At 47.4% G+C, this 27821-nt stretch overlaps 2 protein-coding genes across 3 annotated transcripts in view; both read right to left on the bottom strand.

The window, feature by feature from the left end:
• Positions 1-5205: 5205 nt before the first annotated feature.
• The window catches only part of EFL1 (elongation factor like GTPase 1), a 144812-nt gene continuing 122196 nt past the window's right edge, over positions 5206-27821 (bottom strand). The window contains exons 23-26 of one of the 2 annotated variants that reach the window (XM_080396393.1): positions 18040-18073; positions 16013-16113; positions 12979-13100; positions 5206-11063 (exon numbers count right to left, since the gene is read on the bottom strand). The gene's annotated coding sequence lies outside the window, so the exon portion shown is untranslated. Of the gene's footprint in view, positions 18074-27821 lie in introns of both variants that reach the window. The other variant, XM_080396395.1, reaches the window with a different exon arrangement.
• Positions 21410-25773, bottom strand: MEX3B (mex-3 RNA binding family member B). Its single transcript, XM_080396401.1, has 2 exons — positions 25097-25773; positions 21410-24098 (listed from the first exon to the last, which is right to left on the bottom strand). Exons 1-2 carry the CDS (start codon positions 25365-25367, stop codon positions 22678-22680), a joined length of 1692 nt encoding a protein of 563 aa, XP_080252527.1. The 5' UTR covers positions 25368-25773; the 3' UTR covers positions 21410-22677.

Here is a 27821-nt window from a genome sequence, read left to right as displayed (position 1 = left end):
TATAAATCCATATAGCTGCCCAAAGTATTTACAGTGTGCATTAAATAAATCATTTCATGTGAAAGGACAGTTATTGTTACTGGAAAGGTTTCCTAATTCACTTTCAGATAAAAATAAAGAGGGCTGCATCTAGAAGCTTTGTACACTTTTTCCCTTCTGACAGCTTTCAACTGGCAGCATATTATTTGGTCGCTGCTACATACAAAGTGTCTTAATTAAAGGTTGTCTAAAAATACAGAACATTTTCACAACCACATCTGCCATTAACTCTTCTGACATTCTGGTGGCATTAACTACCAGAAAATTCTCCTGGTACTGAATAGCGTGCTCTGCCTCACAGCAGTCCTCACAAATTTGAACAGCATGTGGCACGCAGTACGCACCATCGGCAGGGAGGTCAGCACAGCCCGTTCCCCGGCACAGCGGCACGGCTCGCTCTTCCAGCACATCCAGGCTCCGCTCCCAGCAGAGAGACAGCAGCCTGGCACCACACCTGAAGCCTGGGATGCTGAGACTGCCTGGCAGCCTTGGACCACATCCCAACAGGGCGCAGCTTGTCACCGCCGCATCCTGGGCACTGCCCTCTGCTCGCCGGTCAGAGGTCCTGAGCCCACCTCAGTCTGGCCAGGGTTTCACCACCAGCTTACACACTTCCCATGGCATCAGGTGGTGACGCAAACCTGCCCACAGCCAGCCCTGCCACCAACACATCCCTTGGTCACATGCAAGGGGAAGAGCTGTGGCCACATCCCAACCGAGGTGGCTCAGAGGATGGGCGGCATCGTGAGATCTCTCCACCTTGTACTCAGGATAAAACTGATGCCAAAGGGACCAAAGCAGAGGAAATCCAGGAGTTCCATATGTGGCTGGTGATTTTATACAGCTAGGTTATTTATCCCGAGGAGACTTAATGAGAAACAAAATCACCGAGGTTATACCATAAGAAAAAAATTAAACCATTTTGCTTTTTTATGCAAACAAGTCATTCCACAGGCAGAATTTTGGAAATCTGGTTTTCTTCAGTTATGTCCTGTGTGTGCATAGCAAAGGGCCGGAATCTCGGGTGTCTGCTAATGCAACTGAACTAATACTGCAGCATTTTCCCTAAAGGGAACACTGATTTGTTTTCCCTCTGCTGGACTGTGTCTGCTTATGAAATCTGGAGGACTGCAATATCCTTCAGCCCTTCATCTCACAGTCAAATTTGATTCAAATCAGCCTTTCTCCACCATGTTATATCACAGAGGAGAAGCACTGGCACTGACCGCAAAGCGGGAGCATATACTTCATTTCCTCAAGAAGCTTGGCTAGAACAGGGCTAGTTCAACTCATTTCACATCGGGTACATATAAACTAGAGGGAAACACATACTGCCCACGGAATTCCTCTCTCATCCTGGCTACTTAGTCAAGCACTGTGGCTTGCTACATGTAAGCCATATGCAGTAAATACAGTTCATGGTTTAAGGAAAAGACCGACTCCCCAGTGAAATTAGGGAGGACTTTTCTTCCAAGTGCCATTCCTGTCCCCACACGTAACGCTGAACAAAATTAACTAGAGATATTTTTTTTTTTACTCAGAAGACATTTTACTTCCTCCAGCCTCTGCCTCACTTGGTGCCCAAGGACAGTGACTTTTTAGACCAGAACTGTGCTACTCTCTAGCAAACGTTGCACCCCTAAGATGTACTCACTAGAAAAGAGATTAATTTATTAAACATCATGCAGGCAGTTTGTTCTTATTGAGGGTTTTCTGTTGTTTTGTGCAGGTTTTTTTTTTCTTAAAACCTAGAATGCCTAAGCCACTTGTATTGATTTTTTCAAAGGTTAAAATACCTCTAGTGAATGCGTCCTAATGGAGCATTCGAGCTCAAAGAACAAGCTGTGTGACTCACCAGCTGTTAAGCAACCTTTAATGCACATGATTCTGAGAACTGCAAGGAATATAACACTACAAAGTACCTTAGGCTCCCTGGGAAGATCCTGATAATAAAACCTACATTCTCACATTATTCCACTAGACAGATACGTTGATTGGTGGGATATCTGGTGTCCTTGGGGAAAAGGTGTTCCCACATAAGTGGAGCATCAAACTAGAAGATTCCTTTATCATTCTGAAGGGGTTTCAAGGTAATTTATTCTAGTGTGAAAACTCACTGGAAAATTATTACAAAGCTTACTTATGTTACAGACCTTCAGAGGCAGGACTTACCTCTCCTCTGTGTTTGTACAGCACCTAACACAATGGTGCCCCAGCCCCAATTCACATATTTCAGGTATTTATGCTAAAACTGACCTCTCATGCCCTTGTCATGCATTTTCTTCACTCACCATCTCCTCCGGAAGGACAACACTATTAGGAAAATCAGCTTCGATTTTTATTGACAATAATTCAGAGCTTCAAGAAGTTGAACAATTCTGAAAGCTCACACAGAAGCGACAATCCCTCTGTGAAACTACAATAGAGAAGGTGAAATCCATATGAAGGACATGTAAAATGCAGGATGGTATGATTTGCAACATGGTATGTTTAAAGGCAGTCATGGCAGAGGAAGAATTTTCACTGAAAAGAAGGAGAAGACTGGGACCAAAGCCAAAAAGTGGGAAAGTGTTCATGCCAGTGAGTTTCAGCTTAGTATGTCTGTATTGCAAATGCTTCATGAAGATGCTCTTGAGTAAAACCTGCCCCAATAAATCGTTTAACCCCCTCTGTTCAGAAATAGACACTTGGTGAAGCAAGTTTCATGTTCTTCGGCCCTTCAGAAAGGCTGTTATTCTCAGGGTTTCAATGGGGCTCACACCGTGCACCTTATCTCTTGCAAGACTGGCAGAACAGCGTAAGCAGGACTATGTTATATCCGAGTTCACCGTTTGAAAAAGCGGAGAGGAAAGGGAGAAATGCCTATACCTCCACATCTCCTTGCTCTGTTATTAATGTTTTCAGCTGTTTTAAATTAAGATAAATGTCTAAAATACAATGGCATTATGTTTGAACTCCATTCAGTTCAATATAAGTAGATTTTAAACAGGAAACTGATGGTCCTTTTGAATGTGAAACTCTGTATTAGAACCAAATGTAGCTCTTTAATCTCATTTGGTACATACACTAAAGTCATTATTACTTTATGAAACCTTTTTAAAGATTTATATATTCCGTTGACTTGGACTTATATGGCAACTGCTTTTTTCTTTCAGGTTTAAAATTAAAACAGAAAAAAAAAATCTTCAACATTCTCAGAACTGTTTTATTTCTTTCTTGGCACAGAAAGCTGTTAAATGAAGTCATTTTCTCCATTGTGCCGCAAAGCTACAGCTACTTGTGTGTCAGTCAAAATAGACTTTACCCAGAAAAGTCAGAGCTGCTTTGTTACTGTAAAACCGAGGTTAGTCTCATTGTTCCAGTCACCAGATATAACCTCTGCCAGGGAAAACCGAAGTGCACACTACAGCTGTTAACTAGATTCTCTTACTCACGCCGACAGTCTGGCAGTCACGGTGGCACTGAGCATGGAGTAACGTGGCCGTCACAGCCTGAGCAGAGGCTCCAAATCCAGCCTGCCAGGGGTAGGTATTTCACCATGCCTAAGAGAGAAAAAGCTATGCAAGAATTTTAACACGTTCAATGCCCGAAGTAGGTATTTGCAAAGTCTATGGATTATTACACAAGAAGCAACCAGAATAAGGGCATTCTCCACTGGACCACTCAGAAACATGTCCTGATTTCTATGAAAGCCATAATGTCATAAATAAGCTAAATAAATATTCCTAGAGGTATAAAGTAAATCAAACAAAGAATACAGCATAATAAAATCCAATGAAGAGAGAAACCTCACAGGCATATTGTTTGAATACTTGTTTCTGTTTCGGTTAACTGACGGTCTGCATTGCAATTACTGGAGACTGCACAGACCTCAAGCAAGATCACATCGCCGTCACGCTGGGTAACTCGTAAACACAGAGAAGCTCTGCTCCAAAGGATGGACAGCAGAAAGCACAGCCGTCGGACAAAGCAGCAGAGCAGCACTGCTCCCTCCACCAAACCAGAGAGGGAGACACAGGGGCGTTCAGTGATCTGCATCAAATCAGAGATGATGGTTGGAGCAGATCTGGGACCTGAAAGCAGATCTGCCGCAGCCCAGTTAAGTGCCTCGTCCAGAAGCCACGCTTTTACTGGATTTTTGCTTTTGTTTTTCTCATGTGATTATGTACAGCTTAAATTGTGCTGTAGCCAAGCGAGACTCCCAGGTCATCGGCTCACCTGGGAAAAACAGAGAGAAATGGTAAAAACTGAACCGTATTGAGGGTGTCTCTGCCAGCACCCAGGCTTGGCTTGGAGAAGGTACAAGGCTGTCAGGCTCCTTCCCAGCACCATTCACAGTTAATTGAGGGATTTTGAAGGAAGGGTGGTTTCTAGGGAGCCAGTGTGGGCAGCAAGGTCAGAAAATTCCCAGTGGTGAATCCCAAGCAAGGTTTGCACAAGCGCCAGTGCTGAGCCGCTCCCATGGGAGGAGGGACACGCATTCTCCAGAGGGGGAAAGGAAAAGTCGTATTTCTCACAAAGAAACTGAAAACGCAACTGAATGGATTCTGATCTCCGACTCGGGTGACTTCCTCTCCCTTCAAATAGGGCAGATAATGAGGTTTAAACCTCAGTTTAAAAGCTCATCTATAAATAAGCAAGCCTTCATTATCCTTACAGATTTCATTTTCATCCAGTATGGCTGCAAACATCACTGATGTCCAGCAGCCGCCCAGAATTGGGCAGAACAGCTCACTGGAGCGGGGCACTACTCAGCGGACAGGTGGAAGAAGCTGTCTTCTATACAACTGTTACTGTCACCAACGTCCGTGGAGAAAAAGACCGTCTGGAAGCCAATACCACCCTGTACCATGAAAACACATGGCTGAGACCTGCTCTACCAATTCTTTGCCTGCAGTTGTTTCTTGTGGCACGAAGAAGACTAAATCAAGAGAGAGCAGTCACCAGAAGCCCTCCCCAACCCTCAGCTCACCAAGAAAAAAAGACAGACACCTCCAAGCAGTTGCCACCTTTGCCACAATTACCCCTTTTCATCTACAGATTTGAACAAGAGCAGCCGTGCAACACACACACACCTGGGCAATCCTCCCCAGGAGGAACTGTAAGGAGAAATTTATCTTGCATCTCTTGCAGTCACTCTTTTTTTTGTTGGGTTTGGTGTTGGTTTTGTGTTTTTTTTTTTTTTGGGGGGGGGAACCCAATCTTTGTGTTAAATATCTTTTAATGAAACTACATATGGAACAGTTTGACCAAAGCTGTAGCAACAGAAGATCATGAAGCCACCTGTTCAGTTACTCCTACAGAACAATGTGGGAAGCGCCTTAGGAGCAAGCCTAGGACAGCAGCTTTCCCCCCGGACGCTCCCAGCCCATCACACAGCAGCAGATACCAGTTCCTCCAGATCCCGACTGACCGGGCACTGAAGGGAGAAACCACAGAGGGACATGGCACCGGGGCCACACTCAGAGGGGTTTAAAATCCTGTACCGATATTTCCGTCTTCTCTATTTGTTCCAAACTGTCTTTTATGCAGAAAGGAGACCTACCTCTCCTGACACAAATAGTAAAAATGGTGAAAACCAATGAAAATTAACGGTCTACTTTTTTTCAATAAAAATTAATGCTCTATTTTTTTAGCAGTGATGTCTCCTTATTCCACAAAACACACATTACCCTTTTCTGATGACCCAATTTAAGTGGGCCCATTTATTATAAGGAAATTAGCCTCTCTACTACCCTTTTGCTACTTCAAAACTGAACCCACTTAAAGACAGTTCTTGATTAAACACCGCTTATCCATCACCTTTACTTTTAATGACTTTCCAGTTTTGAGAGAGTGAAGAATAACATGCTGGGATCAGCGTTCCTGCGGAGGATACCCATCCCCTCGGCTCCGCGCTCCTGGCCAGGATACCCATCCCCTCGGCTCCGGGCACCCCAGAGCGCCCAGTTTAGACACAATTCAAATGATCAGGAATTGGTACCCAGGCACCCTGAGGAGCCCGGGCAGAGGGAAAGCACCAGCTCCCCGTCATGCCAGGGAAAAGCCCTTTCTCTCTACTCCCTGTGGGTGTCCGGAGCAGAAGTTTGGTTCACATCCAGCCAAAGAAATACTCTGCTCAAAGGGAGTTCCCATACACTATCAAGTTATTATAGCGCCCACCATGCTCCTTTTCAGCTGTCTGAGTTGCAGACACAGCAGACCTATGCAAAATGTATAGTCCCCAGTATAGCTGTTCAGGCAGAAAATGTTCACTTGTTCTCATACATCTTTCAGCAATCCATTTTGTTAAAGGCAGAAATTATATTGTACTAAGTTAAACTGATACCATGAGAAACACACCTTTATTACTATTTTTTTTTACAGTTTCTGCTAGTAGAACTGAACACAGTCAGTGTTAAGGTAAAACTAAATGATGGTAAGACATAAGCCAACGTGGGGCCTGATTACAGCCATCGGTGTAGCTGTACTGGCAGAAAACATCGCCAGCTCAGAGGAGAGCAAAAGCACCTCTAGCACAAACTACTAGAGGCTTCTTGATTTTGGAAAACCCCTTCGATCCCAGCAGAGATTAAAATTATAAGGCAGCCTCTCTAATGCTAGGCCCTAAAGAGTAGTAAGTCCATAAATTCAAGTCTTCCCCAGCTCTTCCCAGCCAGTCCCCAGGATGCTACCCCCACCCCCCTGCCCCTCACAGCCGGGATGCAGAGCAGGTACAACAGTTGGGCTCAATGATCCTTATGAGTCCCTTCCAACTCGAGATATTCTATGATTCTAACGCAGGCTGGTAATGATGCTCTTTTAGCAAATAACTGGAGATTTCCTTGACCATCTTCACCTACGTATGCCTGGTACTGGTGCCAGTCTTGAAGTGAGTGACCAGCTGCCATCAGACAAGTACCTTTCATGGACCAGGCCCTGGAAAGGCATTGTTCAAGTGAAAGGAAATTACATTAATGAAACCAATGAAGAGTCACACTATAATATCTATATATATAAAAAGTGACATATATATATATATAAAAAATAGCATATACATATATATGGCCCTATGAAAAGTATGCCAGTCTCTTCCCACCGTGCCCCTGTCCAAAAATGTTTGCGTGACCATCGCTTTCCCATTTATGTGGGACATTTGGTTGTCCTGTTACTATGCATATGCTGCCAGATTAATTACTAGTGGGGCAAATGCAGCCGAAGTGCACAGGAGCAGGGTGGAGAGAAGGACAACACAAACATATCAGGTGGAGAGAAGAGCCAGAGGTTTCTGGAAGGAGGCACAGAGGGGAGGCAGAGCTGGCTGGAGGAAGCCTTTAATGCCCATTTGGAAACCAGCAGAAATTTCAAGTTGGCTCCAGGGAATGCAATCAGCTTTAACACAAACTCAGATATGAACCTACCATTTCAGGTGAGCTCATTCTTCTCTAGTTTGTACTGGAAACATCTGCAGTTATTTTTTCAGAATTAAAACTTGCATACAGTTACATAAAAAAAACCAACAAACCCAAACCAATTGCTTCCCCACAATTAAGTTCCAAGTGCAATTTGAGGCTCTCCACACACAGCCACAACCGGTCCACACCCCTCACGTGCATCACAGTGCCTGCCAGGCTGCCCACCATGTGCTGAGCTCCTGCCCTGCTCAAGCCAGGGTCACCAGGGGCTCAGGAGTTGCAAACCTGAACCCCAGGGAGCTGTGCCAGCCACCTGAGGAGAAGCTGAATCTGCTTTTATGGTATTAGGCAATGTTGTGACCACTGGATGAAAAGCACCGGGTCAATGAAAATTCACCTTGGCTATACAAACTTCTTTTAAAATTTTTAATGGGGTAACTCTGCACCAGAAGACTTCATGCCAGATCAGCTGCTAACCTTGTCTGGCTCAGTGTCAGCCGCTCTCCCACAGCAAGCATAAAACTAATCTGAAAACATAAAGCTGCAAAAACTTTGCATTATTCATCCCAGCTAATTTGACAGAAGTGTGATTGCACTGTGCCTCTTGATTCAGATCAAATTTATATTACCAGGTGATAACCTGCATCATGAACAGCCCCTTATTAATGATCACGACACCTGTGAAAACGTACCATGCCTCAGTGTTGTCTCGCATCCATTCTCTTCAAAAGCTAAGGAATTGCCTGGAGTCTAATCCAAAGTTATGCTAAAAAAAAATAATAATAAAAGCAAATTAAACTCACAGCATGGAAATTGCTTATTTTTGTGCCATCTAAACCACTGATTGATCTGCTAGTGAATTCCCCCTTAATTTCCAATAGTCAAGCAGCTTTTAGAGGGCAGTGCTAGTGGTTCTCGGTGCAGATGCTACATTGCTGTGACTTTTCCAAGAAAAGTCCTTTCTCTACCTCTACCTGACACTTGGCTTCTCCCTTGATGCTGCCTTCTCATCATACCTTCGTTTTCCCCCATTTTGCCACATCTGCTACATTTGTGCTTCTGAAGCAAGCCTCCCCCTTTCCCACTTGCACGCAGAAAAGTATCTCCAGACTGGTTTGTACTAGTAGGTTTCCCCTCAGTATTAAACCCTTTGAATTTAGAAGGTTTAGCAGCACCTGTCTAGATAGGTACCAGCAGATGATCCAGGTGATTGCAAATGCTCATTTCCCTAAAAGAAACCACATCTCACTGTGTGACTGGAATGGCTGGACTCAAAACTTGTATTCCACCTAATTGCCTTCCCCGTCTTTTGCTTCTCCCTTTGTGCATGCAGGTGCACACTCAGGTAGCTGCTTGTCTTGAGTTAAGTCTGTGCTTATCTGTGCCTTGGCCTATTCTCTCTGGTGTTATTTGCTGTTTCCCAATCAAATCTCTAATTTCTAGCTTGCTTTCAGCTGTTGATGTGACACAGCAAAGGAGGAGAAATCCCTCCAGCCCTCTTCCCATCGGTCTGGTCTCTGAGGGTTGTACCAATAGGCTGTTTACATCCCCGTTCCTCAAGCAGGATGTTTTAAAAGGATGTGTAGTGGGCTGCAGCTCAGAGCCAACTCTTTAAGTCATCTCCGTCTTGCTCAGTCAAGGTTAGCATCAAAACCTTGCACAAACCCACAGTCTGAAGCAAAATTGTCACATCAGATCATCCTTTTACCCCTGGGCATCCCTACTGAGAGGTAGCTTTTCCCCCCGGTACGCAGCCCAAGCTGTGCTTGCTCTCCCTCCCTAGGAGAGGTCTGCAGGCACATGGTCCCTCCTGGACCCAGGGCAGAGACAGCCCACGCATCACCCTCCTGCCAGAACACAGCTGGAGTGGTGGGGAAAACAAAGGTCCCTGCAGATCCTGCAGCACCAGCCAGAGCTTTAGGGAAGCGCTGGAGGGGTCATTCCTGGACCCCTGGGCACCCTCCTCCCATGGTGTGCCTCTTCCATTTCACAGGGCACTCCCAGCTACGGGAGCTGGGGAACAGAGCAGCCAGGCCACTCCAGCCCTATGGAGCCCACAGCCCCTACCATAACATGTTGGGTTTATTTCTTTCAAAAACGTTTTCATTTAAGAGGGTCATAAGCGGTAAAAGAAAAAATAAGGTAGGTACGTAAATAATATATATATAATAATACAAGCAATACCAGCAGCAACTGAAAATGGACAATTTTTTGTAAACATTTCCATAGCAATAGAAAAAAATCAAGTTAATCAGGTCTGTAAATGGAAAAGTTTTGCTATATTTTGGTGAGTCAGTAAGACAAAAAGAAATGGCCTGGAGTCTTCAATGTTAACAGTTTTTATTCAGAAAAGGTAATCCAGAAAAACAATTTGTACAGATAAATGGGTTGGAAACATTGGTTTCCAGGGGCAAGCCCTGTACCACCACCACAGTCTTCCACACTGATACGAGAGAACAAAAAGAGCAAAGGCAACATGAAAAAAACATGACTGATCATTTCCAATTCCAGGTGTAGACCTAAAGATAGTGAAGAGGAAATGAATAAATAACTAAGCTTTTAATAAGTGCATCAGTGCAGGAGAGACCTGACAGGATCTAACACAAATAGGAGCTGCTGCACTCCAGCCTGGCTTTTGCACCACACCAAAAAAATCCAGTAACACACTGAAACCAAAACTTGCATCCACCAGCAAGACCAAAGCCAGGCTCTAACTGCCTGAAAGAAAGAAGCAAGGGGGGGGGGGGGAAGATAAAAAATAATGTAAATAGTGGTGTATCACACTGAGGAGAGACAGAAAAGTATCTGAAGGAGCGTCTTCAAAGGGCACAAATCCCCTTTCTCTTCCAGTTCATGATATTACACACAGATCACTTGAATAGCCTTTACAACAGGAAAAGCATTTTTCTGACGGAGACAACATGCATTCCCCGAGTTATCAGCCACACAGAACATACCTGCTCCGTGAAGCCTGACATGTGTGATCACACAGGCAGAAAAAGGTTTACATGCTGTCCGGGCAGCAAATGTACATGGCAGGAAAATCCTGGTTCCACTGAGGGCAGAAAGTGCCCACTGCCGTAGGTAGCTTAGGATTCACCGGGACTTCTGATACTCCGAACACTTGAATGCATCAGGGCAAATCCTCACCGCCTCTCCGCAGCAGCTTGTCTGTACACCACCATGTCCTGCGAGGCGAAAGGAGAGAGCTTGGACAAAACACATACAGGAGCTTTCTACACAACTCTCTGTTAAATAAGTCTTACCTGCGAAAACACACACACACACAAAGAATTTTGCAATTACTATGTGATAGTAATGGTAATCCAACACGACAGTAGGTCTAAAAGTCAATATATGAAGTCTGCTGGTAAATATTATTGAAAATGACACTAATCAATTTACTCAACTTTTCAATAACCCAGCACGTAAGATATGCTCGTCTTGCACAAATTGTCATGCAGTTTTTCAGCCATGTAGAAGAGCATCTCTGGTACAGCGCGGATGTTGGTATGCAGTATGCGCTGTTGACATCAGGAAAGCAATCCTGGAGTGATTGGTATGTCTCCTAATACAATGCCATGTAGCTATTCAGCTCCTGGAATTCAGTTTTATGTGATTCAATCAGCTCTAACAAGAAGAAATAGTAACACATCAAGCAAAGTTCTGAGAGACCAACAAATCAAAATGTTGTTTCACTGCAGGCACCTTCAGCCTAGCTGTGCCACACTTCTTAGTGGCCCTGGGTTTCTGTCCCAGTACAGAGAAATTATTGTTAAACACTAGGGATTAACCACCCTTGCTAATTCTGCAGCATCTAACATCACAAGATGCTTCACGTTTCTATTATGCTCTCCAATCCAGAATTCTAAGCATGTTTTCATGGAAGTTATCTTCACAGCGCCCTAATACAGAAACCCAAGACCATTTCCCTGTTTAATAGCTAAACTGACAGGAGAAATTCAGGGATTTATTTACATCAGAAAGCACAGCTGCAAGACCAGCTCTTAACTTTGTCCTGTACGTCCCACAAGACCCTAACAAGTGTTTTTGCTTGGTATGATATTCTCGGAAATGCTTGCAAGCACCCCAAGGATGGTTTTTCGTTTCAGTTACCCCATCAATTCATTTACACAGTTTGAGCTGCCTGCTGCTCCAAGAACACCTGACCCATCCATCAGAAGTGGCCATAGGAGCGTCCTTCACCATGCTGAAGAAACACCACACATCTTAGTATTTCTGATTGCTTTACACTGCTGAAATAAAAGACATTTTTGCTGTAGAGCGAGCTGTGGCATGCTTCATCAAAAATCCTATTCAAGCCACGGCACTAAGCTGGTCAGATTCAGCTTTCATTTACAGCACTGTCAGGTTGTGGATAATTCATATCACTCGCGTGAATTTGCTCTGCTTTCAGAGACTCCCTCTCTGAGGAATCTGACCGAACAGGTCTGCTTTTCTCTCAGACACACTCACTTCAGATACATGCAATTACAATGATGTCACCAGTGTTAACTGTGATTTATACTTGCCTGCAATCAAAATTAGATGCACTCCTTATAAGAAAAGGAGATAAATTCAACAGTAAAATACAAAGGGTCAGCTCTGCTCTTGCAAATCATGGGTCTCACAAATCTCCATTTATCCGTGAAAAGCATAATCACTATGCATTTGCAGGTGTTAACTAGAAGATTCACCAGTTTTTCTGATTTGCCATTATTTTATTGCCACTGCATCCATTATCTTAGCCTCAGAGGTGAAGTCTTTCTGAGCCTATTGGCCAGTTTCCCGAAAGAGATAATAAATCCTTATTTATCGTTTATGCAGTTTTAGCAAATACACTGGCATTCCAATCTATAATAAAACTACCTTCAAAAACCAGCCCAGGGCTCTCACGATTGCTGGGTTTTGATGTTTGAGGAAAATTAGAGTTTAGACGGTAAACTGACAGTAGCTACATATTCCAGCACAGCAATACGACAACCATCTCTCCAATAATTCCCTCCACCTCCCGAATGCTTAAGACGGTACGATGCAAAAACATTCAGTTCAGCAAGAGGAGAGGTGATACGGGGAGCAGAGGGGATTACAGAGGATGGGTTGATCCCGTAACTATAGGAAGCCCAGCAGCTGCAGGAAAGTAGCAGCTAGCGATGGTCAGCCAGGCACAGGCTACCTGCACGTCCCCCCGAGGTGAATCGGCCCCTCTGATCGGAGCAGAGAGACAGGGCGCGCGTTTGAACTCCGCCACAGGGCTCAGAGATGCCCCCTGAATGATTTTACCAGGGATGGGCCAGGCACAGCAGTACGGCAGCCATAGCCCACCGGTGCCAAGCCTAACCGTGGGAGCTGCTCCGTGGGGAGCAGTCTGCTCCTTCCTCCCCGGCACTGGGGAAGGGCTGCCAGCTGTGCGCAGCTGGAAGGAGCTGCAGGGTGGATCTGCATCCCTTCCAGCAGGGACGGGGAGTGACAGAGCTGGGTCTCGCCAGGCTAGGGATGGAGATGACCGGTGTGGCTCTGACCTAACGCCCGCCATGGAGCGCACCTCGAGGTCCTGCAGCGGCTGGCAGACAGCAGGCTCCGGCGATTCCCAGGAAGAGTTTCCAAGCTTCTCCAGGCTGAGGGAAGACTCCTTTTTCCTTCCTCTCTGCTTCTGGATGATCCAGGCTGGAAATGACAAACCAAGAACACTAAGAAGCCGCAATGACACCCGAAGCTTTGCAGGCTGACGCTAGTTCCAGCAAAATCCCCATGGATCTGCTTGAAACCCTAAGGTGGGCTAAGCTTCTTCATGTGAAAAGGAGCCAGATTCCCCCCCAGGTTAAAGGATACTCACTGATGATGCTGTAGATTTGGGGGGGGCGGGGGTTGGGGAGGGATTAAAAGATGGTTGTGGTATTACTGTAATTAGCAGCTGCATTGTAGAGGAACTGATAACACCCAGCCAACATAAAACACCATCAGCTGACAAGTGACCTCAGCAATTTGGGGTTTGGGAGTGGAACTTTTTACTTCTGGGAGAAAAAGAGAACAAAGGGTGTTTTGGTGCTGTCGTGTCTTTTTGCCCTCTACTTAGAAAAGTCACACCCAGCATCTTAAAAAACAAATTTTCACCAGCGCTTAGCCTTTAATATATGCCGGCGTTAGTTGATACTTTAAAAGAGGGAAAACTTTTTAAGACAATAACGCATGAAGGGAGATGCATGCAAAGAAAGATGATCTTAAGCAATACTAAAAATAAATGTAGCTTAAAAAGATCTCTTAAAAGCAGCTGTTGACGTTAGAGATTCAATTAAAACATAATTAGTTATATATTCTCCTTTGAAATGAACAAGCATATTACAGCCTTCATCTGCAATGAATTGTCTTTTACACTCATACCTTGCTTTTGCCTGTAAAAAAGGTGGGTTTTTACAGGAAGTGTTGTAAAGATAGGATAGTTCCACCTAAAATTTTACAGTAAAAGAAAACATAAAGTGATTTTTTTTTAGCCTCCTGATACAAAACCATATTCATTGTGCTTGCAACGTTCTTAAGATACCTCACAAGTGTTCTTAAATGCACACAACAGAAGAAAAGACGGAGATAAATGGATGAGGGATGGTGCTTGCAATAAATTCGGATTCTGAAATAGGTCACTAAGGACTAAATCAACCCGACTCCTTAATTGTCATTTACCTGAAAGAGAAATGCACTGTAAACTGTTCACCCTGCATGGATTTGTACAGGCACTGTGCAACCAATAGCTTTCCCTGGGGCTAATGCTTTATGGAAGCACCATTGACCTGGTTTTCTATGGAAACTACACGGATGTTTTCAATTCCAGCGTGGAACTGCAGCCTAGGTCATAGCCATCAAACTCCACATTAGACATTCATGCAGCATTAGGCGTCCCATAGCTGCCAAGGGCCACACAATGAGACATTGTCTGACCAAAAAGTCATATAATTAGGCTGATGGGAACAACACCAGCGGATAGTGCATTGAGCATATCCTAATTTTGGATAGGCCATTCTTCGGCTGTCTGACTACCAGTTAGCTGGGGAAGAAGTGAAGCCTGCTGTTATCGACAGACAACTTTGCTGCTAAGCCAGAGTGATGATGAAAGGGCCATTTGGCTTGAAAATCACCATTGGGGAAAGGAAGGGCAGCCATATAGCAGAGATTCACTCAGAGACAAACAGGAGACCCTGTTTTTAATTCCTTTTTGTTTTTGCAGAGTGGGTGACCCTACCTTCTGGAAGCTGTCTCTTTAGGTAGAGCTGCAGCGTTTTGCTACACCGGCTCAGTAACAGCCCGGCATTCATTATAACATCTAACACCGAAAGGCTTTAGAGGCGGCAGTCGGCAGGATGAACGCAGAGCTTGTGTCAGGGGGAGAAGTGTGAAATTCCTCTCATTAGCAGCGCTGCACGTTTGTGCGCAGACTAGCTTCTTAAAAGACTGACCTCCTGCACAGCCAGGGAAGAACTTTCCAAGAACCATGTGATTCCAAAGACTGAGGATATTTTCTGCCGGAGTGGGTTTTTGATTTAAATTAGTCATAGAAAGTTACATTTTTGTGGCCCGAAAACATCTTCAACTGTGTCAAACACGAAGCGGTTTCACAATTGCATGCGACTGAATTTTTGTTTTTTTTAAAGATGTGACACAAGGAGAAAGAAATAGGAATGTTTGTGGTGCTTTAAACCTCTCGCCTGCACTTGTGCAACACTTGCAAATAATTCCAAAAAATATCTTGTGACTTACATTTCCAACAACAAAAAGCGTGTTGAGTCGTTTAGGAATGTGATCGGTCTCTGGAAAGCATAACAACTACATTCACCTCACTGTCAACTGCGTATTCAACATTATGAAAAATTAGGTACATGTTTCATCATATTTAATTACAGCAAAGCTCTGACAAATTCCACTGTTTCCAGCTCATCTTGCCATTTTATAACATGTGGACTAAGACCTGCACAGCTGTAGACATATCATTATGCAAACAGCATCCCAGCCACCAGTAGTAAGAATAGATCTTATTATGCATATAAATTACGAATAATTTCACAACATCAATTGCCTTCCGATGCTTCATGATGCAGGACATCACTCCCCCCATCCTCCCCCATGCAGGAAAAGCTCCGCTCAGTAATATCCAGCCACATGCACTGGGATTACTAGATCGGTGCTCTATGCTTCTGTATAACGCCAGCGTATTCATCTCCATCACAAGAGGGCATCGCATTTTAAGGTGTTGGTCATGTTACACCAGAGGAGGCAAGAAAATTGCTAGCCAAAGTTGCCTTTCTGTATCCCCAGCAGAGCCTACCTGGGCTGTACACACAGCACTGGGATCGCCCATTTCTCCTAAGCCAAGCCCACCACGCCTGCGAGCACCACGGGAGGGGGATTCTCACACTCACTGTGTGAGATGGTTCAAATAACCTGTCAAACCAGAAATCTGAAAAAAAACCCCACCTCACAGATTTCAAATATAATGCTGCTCTGTTTGATCCAGACCAATACGATTTCCACTTGCTGGCTACTGGGAACTGATGAATCAGGAAGCATCAGTAATAATATTTTGTACTTACATCGGGACTTCCACCTCAGGATACTTCAATAATGTCAATTAATTGATCTTCACAATACTGCCTGTAAGTAGGTGTCATTAGTTCATTCACAGATGGAAATCCTGAAGCATGTAAAAGGTGAAATTAATTAGCTGAGATGATAGGATGACTCAGTAGCAGAACTAAAGATCCTGAAAAAGACTCCTTTTTTCTGACTCCTAAAAGGGCATGATTTACCTGCCCTTTGCAGTTAAATCGTGGAAATAATTTCCAAATGTGTAACAGAAACTTCTGTGACTCTATCAAAACTGCTATTTATAGGTCATGCACTCGCTGAAATTTTCCTTTGATTAAAATAGCTTCTTCTGCTTAGCACACCCATCAAAACACAAAGAACATCAAAACCAAATAAAACCTGCCAGTAGATCTATAATGAACTGGAGTATTGCTACTGTTTTCTCAGGTTTACATTAAGGCTCTTTTGCAGAGGGTAAAAGTGACTAAAACGTAAAGACAAAGGACAAAACAGGAGATGACAGACTACTCGCCCACTCGCGGCAGTCACGCTTACAAGGCAATTGCCATTCATGCTAATGTGAAGTGGGCCACACAACTCTGCCAGGTACAAAAGGCAGAAGAGCCCTTATACATAAGAGGAAAAAGCACTTTACTGTATTTTATCTCCATCGCAAGTGGAACACCAGTAATGAGGGACATCGAAAATCTCTTTTTGTTCTCCATTTAAAACTAACAAGGGATTTCTCTTGGTGCAATCTTATCAAAGGCTATAAATTTCTTGAGGCAGCTAATCAATCACGTTTGTAGTGGTAAAGGCGTAAGACACGTTTAGTGCGAACATATTTAACCGACTGATTTTCTTAACCAATAATCTTCTCACCAGCGGAGAGCTGTAAGACGTCACAAAAGATACAGCAAGAACTTACCCACCAAAAAGCCCAACAAACCCACACTGGGAAGAAATATCTGTGTGCCTTGGGTAGGAGTTTATAGGCAAACAAGCCTTATTTACTGGAGTTTAATTTATGGGGAGAATTCAACCCTGATCAGCTGCTGCTGTTGGTTTCATGGAGCCAAACGCTCCGAAGCAGGCAGCCTAGGGTGGACACAGGTGGTTCTGTAGCCACAGCCCCACCTGATAATCCTTAAGGCCACAAATTCAACCTCACGCGATGGAGGTTATTTACCAAGACTGCTCAAATCTTACAAGACTCCGGCTATATGGTACTTACAATATTGTACATATACGCATGTATATATCTAGAGCACAGTCAGTGCTGCACGGAGTTACACTTATAGAGTGTACGGATAATATTAAAGAATAATCCATATACCAAATGCTGACATGTTTTTGATACAGCTTCATCACTATACAAGCACATCACGATACAACCTAATTCACAAGACAGAATAAGCTTTTTACTTTTTAATCAAAGTTAGAAATTAGATGAGATGTAATTATTTTACATATCCAACTGTGAAAGCTTCATTAAAATCCTTAATATTAAGTAATAAAAATACAATAAAACTTTTTTTCTAGCATTTCAGGGAGCTTCTGTCAACATTAATGCACTGAAAAAGGAAAGACTTTCTCATCTGTGATTTTCTGGAGGATTTTAAGCAGTCACCCATGTACACAAGTACATACTGAATATACGGTCACATCTATCTGTCGGTCTATCTATAGATAGATATTTTCTGAGAAGAAAGCAAGAGAATGCAGTAGTTCTGAGGGTCTTCCCACATCACTCGCTGTTGGATAAGAATGCTTGCTCACCTGCAAACTCGGGCCCTTTGGCATTTGCCAGGGGAATCATGAAAAGGTAAATCAGAAATTCAAATGATTCAGAAATTCAAATGATTATACAGACTGAAGCATCCCTTAACTATCCTAGATTTTAAATAGTCTTTGTTCTATAACTAAATCATCTCTACTAGAGAGACAACAGGTACAGGAAACACAAATAAGCAGAGGCAGGGTGAATAATTACTTTTTTGCTATTTCTAGATTAATTAAACGCAATACTCACCAGCACGCTCTTCCAGCAGCAGAATTCCCATTCACTTCAGTGACAGCAAAGCATCATTTCAATTTCCAAAATGGCAAAACAACGAGAATGGAGAAAAAAAAAGATGGGTGAGGGGGTTGGCAGAGAGGAGTGAGAAACATCAAACAAAAAGCAATTTAATTTAAATACCTTACTGTACTAGATTTTTACTACTAAATTTAAATTTTCCTTTTAAGTCTCATTTCAATTGATTTGCAGAAAAAAATAAATCTAAAGAGTAAATTTTGATTAAATTGATCATTATAATTTATTCAATTAAAATAATAAAGTGGAAAGACCTTTCTTCCAGTAAAGGGCTTTGGCTTTGATGTCTGATTGTTATGCAAATTCCATGGAGTACAAGATATGGACAGAGGAATAATTAAGCTCAGGACTTTGTATATAATAATTCTTAAAAATGTAAATGTATCCTTTTTTGAGATAATTATGTGTATATGCACTGGGAACCACACACGAGCATTAGCAAAGACAAGAACCTCCCCCCCCAAAAAATGTGCAGGTCTTCACAGACCCCCGGGCACCCCCAGGCACCTCCAGGCGCCCCCAGGCAGCCGCGCTGTGGGGACCCCCGTGTACAGTTTTCAGCACCAATACACAAACATTTGAAAAACAAAGTGATCTTTGTTCTGGAAGATAAACATTGACCATATACATCTGTATCTTTCAAAGCACTCAATTAGAAACTGAACTTTGCCCCTTTCTCAGGCTTTGAAATATTCCCGCACCAAACACTGGCCTTTATCCCCCACCGGCGCGGGCAGCCCTCGCGCTCTCCCGCTCTCGCACGCCATATGGCCCCAGACCCCGGGACAAATTCTGTGCTGATTTATGGCCTCTGCAGTCCGAGGGACTGACCTACGGCATAAATCTGGGGCACGGGCAGCCTGTCCGCTCCTCCCCGTGCTGCCTCTGCCCACGTGCCCTCGCCTCCACCGGCCAAGGGCGCAGAATTTCGCATCCCGGCACCGCGAGCACGTATGGGGTCCTGGGTGTGTCAGGGCAGCGCAGCAAGAAACAAGAGGTAACACACCAGGGACCGTGTGTGCCGGTACAGGGGAAGGCACCGGCCACCATGGAGGTGGCCCAGGCGATGCTGCTGGCCCCGGGGCAGCGGAGGTGGCCCAGGCGATGCTGCTGGCCCCAAGGCAGTGGAGGTGGCCCAAGTGATGCTGCTGGCCCTGGAGCAGCGGAGGTGGCCCAGGCAATGCTGCTGGCCCCACTGGCATGCTGGGCAGCAGTGTGCCATCACCAACACGCACGCACGTTTGGAAGACGGGGCAAAAGGCACTCGCTGCATCGTCAAACACCAAAGCAAGAGTAATCCAGACTGGTCCCTCTGCGGGCGAGATGATCCCCAAAGAGGAATGAACACAATCAGTCTTTAAGGCACTACAGCCCATCTTCCCTCTTGAAACAACACGCACGAGGAGCTCGCAGAGGAGCTGAACCAGCACACAGAGGCTGAAAACACAGCCAGGGCCACGGACGGAGAGGGGATTGCCTTTGTTTCAGCCACAGTTTGGTAAACAAAATAGCACGTTAAGTCCTGCAAGGCGAACACGGACGATGAGGCCGGTTCCATCGAGCAAGGGGCTCGGTGGCCGCGCTGAGCAGGGCACCTGTCGAGCCGCAGTGCGAGTGCTGTTCTCAGGAGGGACATCGGCTGCTCACACTCTTCCACGCCACCGCTGTTAGCACCACCGAGACACACAGTAGTGTACATTAAGGGAGGGGAAACAAAAAAAGGAGCCACGTTTGATTTTCACTTTTTGTTCGTCCTATTTACCTCTCCGTTTCACTAAGCTTGGAAAATTAAGCAAAGTGATCAAATTCACTTTTTTTTACTTATAGGCATTTTCACAACTTTTCCCAGACAACGGCACAGGATGTTTACACTGGAATGAGAAATCGATTGACTCATTTTGAGTACATTTCCTAAACACCCATCATTAAGAAAATACACACGTGGACTTAAACTTCCTGATCCCTCCAGAGTAGCCCATTTTGCCAAGGGTTTTTTTCAATGCCTGTACCACTGCTGTATTTAAGCACATCTTCCCTGTCACTCTCTGGATTCTTTTCCACAGCACTAGAGTTTTATTTTTTCCCCACCATTCAAAACAAGCAGCTTCCTGAGACAAATGCAACACTCGGTGAGGGATTTTAACTCTATAAATCAGAAGATACCACAATCACAGTTCAATGAAAAGAAGCAAAAATCAAATCAAATCAAACAAAGAGATCCCATCATCCCCTGCCGCATTCTCCCTCCTCCCCCTTCCCACCCAACCAGCAGCTTTGGAGTCCATGAAGGAGATCCGAGCGCAGCAGCTCTGGCATACATTGCTAAGCACAAAGTAAAACATACAAAACGCGCTACACAGTTTGGTTTTGGTTTGTCGTTTTCGCTCGCCCGCTGGAAAGCACACTGGCACACTCAAAAAGAAACACTGCAAGTGATCTGCAGCTACCTTCCGAAATCTGCTCCAACGTGCTTCACCCAGCAAGTTCATTCAAACACATTGACTACAAATCAGCGACAAAAACATTGCAAGGTTTGCCTGGTGGGTTCGTAGGCTCGTTAGTCAGAAAGCATCTGCACTTCCTTCGCCCCAATACCACTCCAGGCATCATCAAAAGTAAACAAACTTAACACGGCAATAAATTTTTTATTCAAATAAGCTTGTCAACACCAATTACCCGAACCACAACTGCCAAATACCAAGAAGCACTTTCAAGAACTCAGGAAGGATGCTAAAGCCCTTCTTCCACTCCAGCAAACACCGAGCTGGGCACGCGGTTCCGAGGTCCCCGCACACGGCAGAGCCAGGACCTGCAGGACTGAGCACGCCACCAACACATCAAAGGAGCCTCCCCTGCCACCTGCTTTTAGACCCCAAAGCTAAGAAAGCTGTCAGCTCCATTTCTTACACGTGCTTTATTTGCCCAGAGTAACAATTCATACAAAGCCAAGTACTTTCTAGAGATTCTGAAAAAAACCCAGTATTTTTACATGTGGAATGACCCCAGCAATATGCCACATATTAAAAGAACAACTGATTCCCCCCCCTTAAAAACGTGTTATAAGGTACAATTGCTGGCAGGATTATTCTGGAATCTTTCACAGGCTAAAGTGTTCCAGCAGCAGCATTAACAAGACACAGTTTAAAATCCCATTTCATATTTCAGTGCTACAAGCGAGGAACAAAAAATCCTGAAGAGACTCTCAGCACATCAGATCAAATCACCACACGGAGCACTTTTTTTTTTTTTTCTGTAATATTTTATTTTATTTATATAGAAATACTTAAAAAAACATGAAGTAGCACCATTACTTAAGTTTTACTTTTATTATGTAGAACTTTAAATGTCAGAAAAATAAAACTCTTGATACAATTTCAAATCTTGTCTCAGCAAATATAATATTAGTATTTGACCATGAGGTTAAAGGCCCTTTATCATAAAATAAAATATACTTTGTTTTTAAACTTTGCTCAGTAAAGTACATTTAAGCTCAAGTAACATCACCTACATATACATAAACAAGTGGTAAACAAATGTATTAAAATAGAAATACTAAAACTATAGTGGTGCAACAGAATTTTTGTAATTTCCACTGAATTCTATTTATACAAATGTTAGAAAGCTTCAACAGTTCCTTTTGACATATGTTTATACATTTGCATTTTTGTAATAATATAGAATAAAATATGCTTTATATCACTGAATAGAAAATATGCTGGGTGAAGCAGATTTAAAAGATTTTTTTCTGAACCTATAAAATCTCCATCCCAACAGAATACTGTTCAAAGCATTACACATTTTATGGTTTGTAATTCCGTTCACAATTGTGTGATATTAAAATAATACAGTGTTCTTTGCCATAAGGCCATACTAAAATAAAAAAGATTTAACCCAGCTACAAAAAGTTCACTGAACTTAAATTAAAATACTTGTAAACATCTTTGCAATATGAAATATAATTTTTCAAGTCAAAAAAGAATAAAATACTTCAATCTGTATTAATGCAATTTATCTTTAAAACCTTTAAACGTTTTTAATATATATAAGAGATATGTTACAGGGTTGGGTTTTTTTTTTTTCTTTTTTAAACTTTGATAAAGCTGCAGTATCATGGTTTTTCACAGGAACTTTTGCCCTTTCAAGAACATTCAGAAAAGTATCCACCCATAGATTTAATTATTTTGTAATGAGCATCCTAGGAACTACCAGCACGTTTTACTAACAGTCCACACACCATTGTCATCATCATAAGCATCTTCTACTTTCAATATTTTTTCCGTTTTTTTTTTTCTGTTCGTTTTTTTTTTTGTTGTTGTTCGGTTGGGGGTTTTTTGTGGGGTTTTTTTTTTGTTCGTTTATAAAAAAAAGGGGGGGGGGAGAGAGAGTTTTGGAAGCTTCGTATTAAAGTACAGTGTAAAAACTAGCCTAGCACTAGAATGGAGTCGCCCGTTATTATGTATAGCATGCACCCGCGGTCACCACCACCACCCCCCGCCCTCCCCCGGCCCGCCGCCCGCAGCCCCCGGCCCCGGCGGGCCCCGGCCGCCGCCCCCCGGCCCGCCCGCGGCGGGGCTCTCAGGAGAAGATGCGGATGGCCTGGGTGACGGCGCTGTGGCACACCGGGCACTGCGGCTCCGTCTTCTCGCAGATGCGGTTGGCGCACTCCATGCAGAAGAGGTTGTGGCCGCAGGGCACCAGCGCGGCGATCACCTCGCTCTCGAAGCAGACGGAGCAGTCGCGGCTGCCCTTCCGCCGCACGCCCGACGAGGAGCAGGAGGAGCTGGACGAGGAGCTGGAGGAGGAGGAGGAGGAGGAGGCCGACGAGTCGGAGGGCAGCCCCGGCAGGTGGGAGCCCAGCCCGTTGGCGTACAGCGGGTAGGAGGCGGCCAGCAGCCGCCCGCCGGGGTCGCTGCGCACCCGCCGCGCCAGCGGGTGCTCGGGCCCCGCCGCGCTGCCGTGCAGGGGCGGGGAGAGCCGCGCCGGGGGCGGAGCGCCGCCGCCCCGCCGGGGGCCGCTCACCAGCAGCGCCAGGTTGGCATTGGCGGGCGCGGCGCCCGGGAAGGCGGCGGCGGCTGCGGGCGAGGGCGCGGGCGAGGGGGGCGCGGCGGGGCCGCGCTCGAACTGCGGCCAGATGAGGGCGGCCCCCGGCGGCGGGGCGGGGGCCAGGTCGAAGCCGGGCGGCGAGTCGAAGGGCAGCTCGGAGCAGCAGTCCGGGGAGGAGAGGACGTCGCCGCCGCCGCCCCCGCCGTACACGTAGCCGTTGGCGCTGTTGTTGTTGTTGTTGCCGTTGTGGGTGAAGCTGAGCGCCGGGCTCGGGGGGCTGTAGTCGGCCAGGCGGGCGCCGCCCCCCCCCGTGCCGCCCCCGAAGTAGGAGTCGGTGGAGGCGCTGCCCAGCGAGCTGGAGCTGTCGTTGCGGTAGTTGCAGAAGGGTTTGCGGCCCGGGGTGGGCGTGATGCTGGGCGGCGTGGGCTTGCTCCAGAGGCTGCCCGTGCCGTTCAGCTCGAAGCCCACGTCCGTGCCGTTGGCGTGGAAGTCGTTCTCGTCCGTCAGCTCGATGATGCCGCCGGTGCGCATGGCGATGTGCGCCTCGATCTCCTCCCGGGCCCGGTCCACGTTCTCAGGCATGCCCGTCACCTCGAAGACGGGCTCCTTGTCACGGCTCGGGGTCACGATGTAGGTGTGCGTCTGCTGCTGGATGCGCTTGATGGTGGCCCCCTTGGGCCCCACGACCAAGCCCACCACACGATAAGGCACCCGCACCTGGATGGTGGTTTGGCCGGGCAGGTTCGGGGGGCCGGGGACAGTGCCGTTCAGGGCCGTGTTCTTGTTCCGTGAGGCTCGGATCATCGAGAAGTGCTCGGCCGCCGAGATGATCTCCCTGCGGGCCATGGCCACATCTTCCTTTCTGCCCGTCACAACAAAGAGCGGCTCCTCCCCGCGAACCGGGGTCTTGATGTAGGTGTTGGTCTTTGCCCGCAGAGCTTTGATTTTACAACCTGGGAACGAGATGTGGGAGATGGAGGGCGAAGGGGAGGGGAGGAAGAGGAAGGGGAGGTCGGGGGCGGGGGGGGGAGAACCGGTTACAATCCAGTATTTGGGTGCTGCTAGGGAAGGGAACACGCACACATCCCCCACACCCCCGAAACACGCTGTCCCCCTGGCCCAGGTGATGGCTGGCATCTCATCCAGGCGCCCCAGTCACGGCGTAAAGTAATGTCAGCCCACAGCCCTGGCACACGCCCAAAGGCATCGTAAGTGGCCACCGACACATCTGCCATGCGAACTGCCCCGAAACTACCAACTACCAACGTGCGGTTCACAGGAACGGCAACAACAAAAAAAAAAGGAGCGTGTGGAAATACTGCGCGACCGGAAAAAATAAAATACAATAATAAAATGCAAGCAGCCCTAACACATAAACACACCCGCCAGTCCACATTCCTGCTCAGCACTTTCCTTTTGGAAAAATAAAATCCGTTCTTAAGAAGGTGAGAAGCAGCGGCTGTACCAAATGAGCCACATTACCCACTGCGGGTGCTTTATTCCAATCCCATTGTTCCACTTCCCCACTCCATTTCTCTTCCTTAAAAATAATCCACGATTTCTAACTTGGGGGGGTGGGGGGGGGGTGGTCGAAGCACCGAGGCTCCCATTTTCCTCCCGTTTCCTCTTGCAAATCTTAACTTTTGCAGCCGCAGGAAAAGGAGCGGTTTTTATTATTTTCGTGATCATCACCCCCCACAACACCCCCCCCCCCCCCCCCTCCGCCGCCGCTCCTCTCCCGGCAGCTGAAAGTGCATCTCGAAACTGATGCATAACGCTCCTCGGGAACATCACGTCTGCTGCACTTTCTTTGTCTGGGGGAAGCCGGCACCGGGCACCACGGCGCGGCTGCAGTTTTCCTGGGAATGGCCAGTGTCGCATCCCAGGCGCACGGCCGGCAGCGCGGCGGGGCGACCCGCGCACCCACACCCCCTGGCATGCAGGCACCCACCTTGTCTCCCCACTATCTCAGCGACATGCTCCGAGCTGGGCACCGGGACGCATTCAGTCATGTTCACGCTCTTTTTCCGAGGCTCGCTGTCGTAAATGGAGCCCGTCTCGTCGTTGTCCAGCCCCAGCAGGGAGAGCTGATCCAGGGCGATCTGCAGGGCTCTTTGGTCATCCAGGGTCTCTCCCCCTCCACCACCACCACCGCCGCCGCCGCCGCCGCCGCCGCCGCCGCTCCCGTTCCTCTCCATGTCTGCAAAAAGCGAGCTGGGCATAGTCCCTGTGTGTGTTGCACCCTCCTCCTGCACTCGGCTCAGTAGTAAAAGATCAGACACAAAGGAAAACCCAAGGCAGATGGCCAGCAGGAGAGAAGGAAAGGGAGGGTGGGCGACTGCTGGAGACCGGGGAGTTGTTGCCTTTTGCTTGTATATTTTGTATCTTTTTTGCCTTTTTTTTTTCCTCCTCTCAGTGCAATCCGGTTTATAAGATGTTCTCAGGAACCCCCCCCCACGACTCCCCCCCGCGAGGTTTTTTGGGTTGGTTTTTTTTTCTTTTTTTTTTTTTTTTTTTTTTTTTGCTCGGCTGGGGGTGGGGTGGGGGGGTGGGAAGAGGATAGCGAGAGGAGCTCCGATGGCTTCCCCCCCTCGAGTTCCTCGCCGGCCACAATGCCAAGCGACGGCAGCGTTTCTTTAAGGAGCCCCTCCCAGGCTCCACTCCACTCACTCAGCGGTTTTTTTTTTTTTTTCCCTCCTCTCCCCTCCTCTGTCTGAGGCGCTGCTGCAGCCAGACGGCTCTGGAGAGGCGGGCGGAGGGGGGGCCGCGCCGGGCGCCGCAGCGTAAGCGCCGATCGCTGACAGCCCCGCGCCGCCGCCGCCATCGCTGCGCGCGCCCATTGGCCGAGGGCGGCGCGGAGGGGCCGGCGCTGCCCCCCCCCGGCCCGGCCCGGCTCCGCTCTTTGTTGTCGGCTGGGGAACAATACCGGGCCGGGCCCGCCGTGTGCCCATTGTCCCGGCTCCTCGCCGGCCCCGCGCTGCCCGCCCCCCCGCCAGCAGCCCCGCTCCCGGCTCCCGGCCCCGGCGGAGCGCTGAGGGGGGGCTGGGCTTTTTCGGGTCTGGTTTTTTTTTTTTCCCCTTCCTTTCTCTGGCGGGGGGCGTGTGCCGAGATGGGCGGCCTCCGCCGCCCTTTGTGTACCGCCTCGCTGCCGCTCCCCGCCACCGTGCAGCCCTGCAGCGGGCGGCGAGCGCCGGTGAAACGGGCCCGGCCCGCCGGGCTCCGCGCCCCGGGGCAGCCGCCCCTCCGCGACCGGCTGCGCCCCCCCCGGCAGCGCCCGCGCGCGGAGCCGCCCCGCCCGCCCTGCGCCTGCGCGCCCTGCCCGCGCACCGCGCCCGCCAGCGCCCGCGCCTGACAGGGCCCGGCCCGGCTCCCCCCGCGGGCGCTCGGCGCCCCTGGGGCCTCTGCCCCCCCCCCCCCCCCCCCGCCCCGGCGGTGCCCCGCGGCAGGACGGAGCCGCCTCCCTCGGCGGGGCGCCGGGAGCCGTGCGGGCCCGGGGCTGCCGCCAGCCCTGGTCTCCTGAGGAGCGGGGAGGCAGCGCCTGCGGGCCCGGGGGCCGAGCCGCCTCCCCGGGCACGCCGGGAGCGGGAGGGATGGCCGCGGCCCGGGGCTGCGGAGGTGGCGGCAGTTAACCCGAGTGCTGCCGTGCTGCTTGGCTGTGCGGGCCGCGGAGCCCGGCCTGTGCCCGCTGCCACCCGCCCAGGGCCGGCCCGCCGGGCACCCAGCGGGGTGAGCCTGTCAGCTGCAGGCCGCGGCGGGCTGGCGGACCCCGCTCCCTCGCCTCGCAGCCTCAGCTCTTCCGTTTCATGAAGAGTCGGGAGGGGAGGAACACAGCGCACCCATCTGCTCTAGCATAATCTCACCAACATTTTACACCCATTTTGCTAAAACACTCTAAAATCACCCCTGCCTCTTCTTCGGGCCGCATGACCAAGTCACTTCGCCTCTCTGCCACCACAGGACCCTCCAAGCATGCTGTACAAACAGCTTTTCCAGCAAGTACCCTGACACAAAACCCTGCCTTCAATCTGGTGACCAAGACATGAAACTGTCCTTGCCATTCTAATGAGAACACCATCACATTTTATTTCTCCAGCTTTTCCCCACCTCTCTAAAAGCACCCACATTTACTTAGTCCTTGCCAGCTGTCAGGTACAAAAGTCTGACTTTTTCTTACTTCAGAGAAATCAAATACCAAGTAATTGTTTTCCAGTATCAAGTTGACAGGGACAGACGTTTACAAGCGCACACAGATCTGTTTAGCCAGCTGCCTGTACAAACAAGTGTAACAAGTCACAGGTAATTGTTTACACGCAGTGTTTATTGCAAATTACTGTCACTTCCTCAGGATGTTTGCATGTTTTATAACAAAGCTCCAGTGGATTGTTTTCTAGCAAGGGTATACACCGATGGTGTGCTTTCCCAAGTGCTTGGCTTGTCCCATCAACTAAGGAAATGCTGTAGTTTCATATTTACAAGATCACTTATTTCACAAATTTACACTTTAGTTCCATAGGCAGCAGTGATGGTTTCCATGAGGGGATAAATGAGAGACGACTTGTAAGTGCTCAAGGATCCAGAAGGCTGGTGACTATTTTCAGCATTAAGCATCATTTTTTACACAGAGAAAAAACAGATGGACAGAACCTTTGACAACACTAAAAATACTGCTCTTCATT

The sequence above is a fragment of the Falco punctatus genome, assembly GCF_963210335.1.
Source record: "Falco punctatus genome assembly, chromosome: 7".
NCBI lineage: Eukaryota > Metazoa > Chordata > Aves > Falconiformes > Falconidae > Falco > Falco punctatus.
This window is presented reverse-complemented; position numbering and strand designations above follow the sequence as displayed.

Coding starts and splice junctions, on each gene's coding strand:
- MEX3B (XM_080396401.1), bottom strand. CDS start 25,367: ATGCCCAGCTCGCTTTTTGCAGACATGGAGAGGAACGGGAGCGGCGGC. Junction 24,099..25,096: donor TGAGATAGTGGGGAGACAAG/GTGGGTGCCTGC, acceptor TCTCGTTCCCAG/GTTGTAAAATCAAAGCTCTG.